This window comes from Cariama cristata, unplaced genomic scaffold (assembly GCF_000690535.1).
Source record: "Cariama cristata isolate BGI_N322 unplaced genomic scaffold, ASM69053v1 scaffold24232, whole genome shotgun sequence".
In the NCBI taxonomy this organism is placed as follows: domain Eukaryota; kingdom Metazoa; phylum Chordata; class Aves; order Cariamiformes; family Cariamidae; genus Cariama; species Cariama cristata.
In genome coordinates this window covers 1-4,495 of record NW_009604745.1, presented here as the reverse complement: position 1 = coordinate 4,495, position 4,495 = coordinate 1, and the positions used below count along the sequence as shown (strand labels likewise).

Genomic DNA, 4,495 nt, shown 5'->3' with positions numbered 1-4,495 from the left:
GATTTGGCTAGCAATGTTTTCTAAGTGGCTGCCATGGTGGATCAGCCTATGCGGAAATCTCTTGGCCTGTCAACCTGCCGTGAATGTCTTCGCAAACCAAATAAATCCATTTGGCAGAGGTGCTAGTAAGAGCAGGCATCTGTGGGCAGGAGCTCTGCCAGCTGTTCCAAACGGTACAGTTCTGCTCTTGGTTTCTTTGAGCTTTGTATGAGGCCCTAGGAGAGTGCTGAGCGCTTCGGACTCAGTGGGAGCTTCTGGTTGGGCTGTACCATACAGACTGCGCAGTACCCCAGGCTTGGGATGTGGTGTGGACTGTCCTTTTACTGCTGGAAAGGAAACCTTTTGGTTCTGAAGGTGGGTTGTGAGGTTGCATGCAGCTGAGTGTTACAAACACTGCTTGCAGAGCAGCAGTGTACCTTCCCTCAGCTTGCAGAAAACATTGGGGTTTTATCCCAGTTGTTGATATGGCAAAAGTGGCTGGAGTTTGCTCATGATATTTATTGGGAAAGTGTTTTCGCCAAATGGACCTGCCAGGTAGCTGAGATAAGGGCAGGCTCTGTGCTTTCCTGTGTGCTGAGGAGCAGGCATCTGGGGTTTTAAGTGCTTGCTATTAACCATCTGGTGTCTCACCTCTTCCCCGTTCCTGTACGAGTTGCTGCTGCAGAGAGTCAGTGTGCTGTTTTCCAGAGAAAATTTGGCTTCAGACCAAATGACAGTGTGAAAGCTGAACAGATTGGGCTACCAAAGCACTCACGCTCCAGATGATGCAGCCTTCCTGTCCTGTGGGTGAGCAGGTGCAGTGAGGGAGATGAGCCGGTGGGTCTGTGCGGTGGTTTCTTGTGCAGCCTCCTTGCTCTGCATGAGAAACGGTGCAGTCCCAGAGAGAGGTCAGGCAGGTCAGTGCAGCAGTGCCTGCTATTTTGTGTGTAGTCCTGTGCAGGGTTCTGAGGCTTCCTGGGCTCTTTTCTTCCCCCTGTGTTCCCTGGAGCTTTGGGAGATGGTCCCGGATCCTGGGCTATGTGTTTTCTTGAGCACACAAAAGCTATCCTGTTGTTTGGGACAGGTGGCTTGACAGTCTCTCATCTATTTCTGCTACAGCAGAAGTCAGTTAAAGCTCATGGACTTATGCTAAGTAACACTTAGCGTGAGCTAGGCCCAGTTACCCTAACTCTCCGCATCTTCCGCAGAGCACTGAGGAAGGAAGCAGGCCTCTGGCACATGTTTTGGGTAGCGCTTGCCTCTGCCAGCTTGTTCTGCTCCCAGCTGTTGCTGCATACTCTGATGTAAGGTTGTGCTGCAGGATGAGCTGAGGGAATTGCCCATGTTAGCAACACGCGCTGCTGCTCTTGAAAGCCAAATTCAGAGAGCCAAGATGGAGTAGCATGGAGTTGTTTATTGTGGGGTAAAAGAAACCCTGATGGCAGATCTCAGAAGAGCAGCTCGCCCTCCCTTCTCGCCTCCCTGCTTTTCACAGCTGTTGTGCTGGGGAGAGCTGTGTGCTGTGCTGCGCTGCGAGGGCTGAGCCAAGCACCTGTCTCCCTGGTGCTCCATCCAGGAGGCCCCTCTTAATTCCAGTGCAAGAGCTGAGAGAAGTATCAGCTTGTCCTTCTCTGACTGTCTTCTCTCCCTCCTCTTATACAACTCTACTGAAAGCACAACTCCAACTAGGAACATAATACACAGTGTTATGGTACAGTTAATAATGATTTCCATAAAATGGATCGTATCATCCATTTTTCAGGGCAAAGGGGAAAAGGAAGCACTGTGGAGCTGGTTTCATCATGCTTCTGAGTAGCCAGCTGGTTAGAAAGGCAGGTTCAACCCAGCTTTAGTGGAAGTCGGAAAAACTGTTCGCTTGTATTTCCTGGTAGGGTGGGGTCTGCTAGAGGTTTCCTGAAAATAAACTCTCCCTGCCTCACTGCTCAGCAGCATCCTGCTACAGGGAGCAGCTCCAGGGCTGCCACCCCGGGGTGGCCCATGCAGAAGTGCTGTACATGCAGCTCCCCTCCCTTGGGGCTGAGTGAGCTTCTAGCCCCCTCCCAACATCTAAATTAGCCCCCCGGTAGCTCCAACTTAATCAACTCCTTCAATTTTTGTGTTCAAGTGCGCTGGGCTCTTTGTGTCTCGCTCACAGAGGACAGCTTACCAGCTTGGCAATGCCCACTTTCCAACAGGGAGTCCTTTTGTCTCTTCCCGGGTGTGTTTGGTAGGAAGAGAAGGTGGCTGATCTGAGCAAGACTGCCTTGGCTCACAGCCATGTGTGGTAGCTGGGAGGTGCTGCTGGGGCCGAGCTCCTTAGCTGGGCAGGAGCTGAAGAGGCCTTCTCTCTGCCCACCTGTTCGGCTGGGGGAAAAGCACGTCTTTCCTTTCAGAGACAAGGGGAAGAAGTCAGCGTTCAAAACTGCACGGCCAGAGCCCCCCTCGCCCCAGATCCAAACACCCCCACCCACAAAGAGCTGCAGCAACAGCTACTTCACCAGCCTCCTTGAGGAGATACAACCTGCGGAGAAGGCCACGCGGGACCAGGAAAGCCCTCCTGAGGGAGGTTCAGCATGAGGAGGCTGCCTCCCCCCTGCCTACGTGTGCGGATCCCTTGGGGGGGAAGGTGGGGCTGGGTGCAGTTTGGGCTATCTCGTGGTGTTGCTGGCACAGCTTGCCCAGTGCTACGTGCTACTAAGAAATAAAACGTGCGGCCCCCACGCCCAGCCCGTCCGGATACCTCTCCTGCAGCCCTCGCTTAGGCACGTAGCCCTGCGCCCATCCTCGGCTCAGACGGCTATCGGAGCCCAAGCAAGCAGTGTATCTGTGCGACCCACGGCCTGGGCCCTGTGCCATGGGCAGGGAACGCCTGGCGTGGAAAGCCACAGGACGGGAATTTGTTTTAATCAAATGTGCGGCGTTATCGGGCCGCTGCTCTGCTTTGAAGATTAGCTGCGAAGGACACTGGCTTCTGCCAGCAAACACTGCTAATGCATTGCAGGGAAGCTAAAGCCGTACAAATAATCTGTTTGGGGCTGCTGAGAAGCTGGGCAGGGAAATCTGCTGAGAGCAAAAATGAAGGCATGGAGCTTTCTCCCAAGCACTGGTGCCCAGCATGGTGGGAGCTGAGCGCCACAGAGAAAACAGCTGGGTGCCACTGTTGTCAGCAGTGTTTTCCAAGATAAACTTCCAGCCCTAGCCTTTAGATAAAAGTGAACTGCTTTAGCTCCTTGTCATGCTTTATTATTATTTCTTATTATCATTATCCTTTCCTCCCCAATCTTTTGTCCAGCTTCGGATGGTTCTGCAGAGCGAGCAGCACTGGGCCAGCCTGCAGCTCCTGCAGCAGCAAAAGGTCTTCCCTGGGCTTGGTGCTGAGCAGGGGAGATGTGATGGTGGCTGGCAGAGGGAAGGGTCCAGCCGTTCCTGGTGCACGTTCAGCTCCTTGCTTGGTGCCCAGCACCTTTTCACACCCCCAGCAGAATGGCGCTGAAATCGGAGCCGCTTAGAACAGTGAGGGGAGAGCCTGCAGCGTTGTCCACAAAAACAGAGGCGTACTGCCCAGCCTGGAGGGAGAGAGGGCTTAAGGAGGCTGGGACAACCTTCTCCGGGCACTGGGCACAACCCGGCAGAGCAAGAGAGAGAGGTCTCCCCTGCCTGTGGCAGGAGGGGCTGTCCACCCCCCTTCCTTCTAGGAAAAGGATGACATGGAAGCCAGTGGGGCAACCCAGCCTCAGCCCTGAGTGGCCTTTGGGCTCAGAGCTGGGCTGAGAAACAGACTTGATGCCCAGCCCTGGAGCTGGGACTATGGAAGGCACCTTCCTGCCGCCTGGGAGCTACCACCACTAACCTGCAGGTAAAGGACTCCGGTGACGGAGACGGTGAAAAGGTCATCAACGCTCTCCAGCCGGGACATGGTCTCCAACTTGCTGCAGAAGAGGGAGGGTGGTGCGGAGGAGAGTGTCGTCTCTCCTTCCCATGGGGATGCTGGACTCCTTCCTCCCTCCCTCCCTGGCCTAGGGTCCCTCTCCCCTCCTGGCTTTACCCTGCCATACCTGTTGTGCTGGCAGCGGGACTGCACGCAGATCAGCACCCGCAGACTATTCCCCCTGCACGGCTGCCCCTTCCTCTGCTGCTCTCTTCGCACTGGGACAGATGGGAGGGTGAGAGCCGTCTTGGACCTCCCCGGCAGGGCCGTGGGGGGTGCCTGAGGGCTCACCGATGTGCAGCGTGGCGGTGAAGGTGTAGTACCCTGCGATGGGGACCATGTACTGCCCGCTGGTCAGGTTCAGCCCCAAGCCACGGTGGAACATCCCCTCCCTCTCCGGCTGGGGATGGGGAAAGGCTGGGGTTAGAGAATAAGCCCCTGGGCCAGGGTGAGTACCCCGAGGGGCAGGAAGATGCTGCAGGCATGGAGGGCCGGCAGGCTGAGCACTCACGATGTAGTAGAGCTGCAGCTCCTGCTGCGCTCTCTGCTCGACGGAGATGTTTTCACGCGTCCAGCAGTGGAAGGCTG

General features: G+C 55.5%; 1 protein-coding gene across 1 annotated transcript; it reads right to left on the bottom strand.

Annotated features, from left to right (window-relative positions):
• Positions 1 to 3,446: 3,446 nt before the first annotated feature.
• Positions 3,447 to 4,481, bottom strand: FAM132B (family with sequence similarity 132, member B; the record flags this gene model as incomplete). The annotated part of the gene is made up of 5 exons (XM_009695728.1): positions 3,447 to 3,545; positions 3,830 to 3,908; positions 4,035 to 4,125; positions 4,199 to 4,307; positions 4,419 to 4,481. Coding segments are annotated over 5 exons (441 nt in total), but the record flags the coding sequence as incomplete, so codon positions are not given.
• Between the last annotated feature and the right edge of the window lie 14 nt (positions 4,482 to 4,495).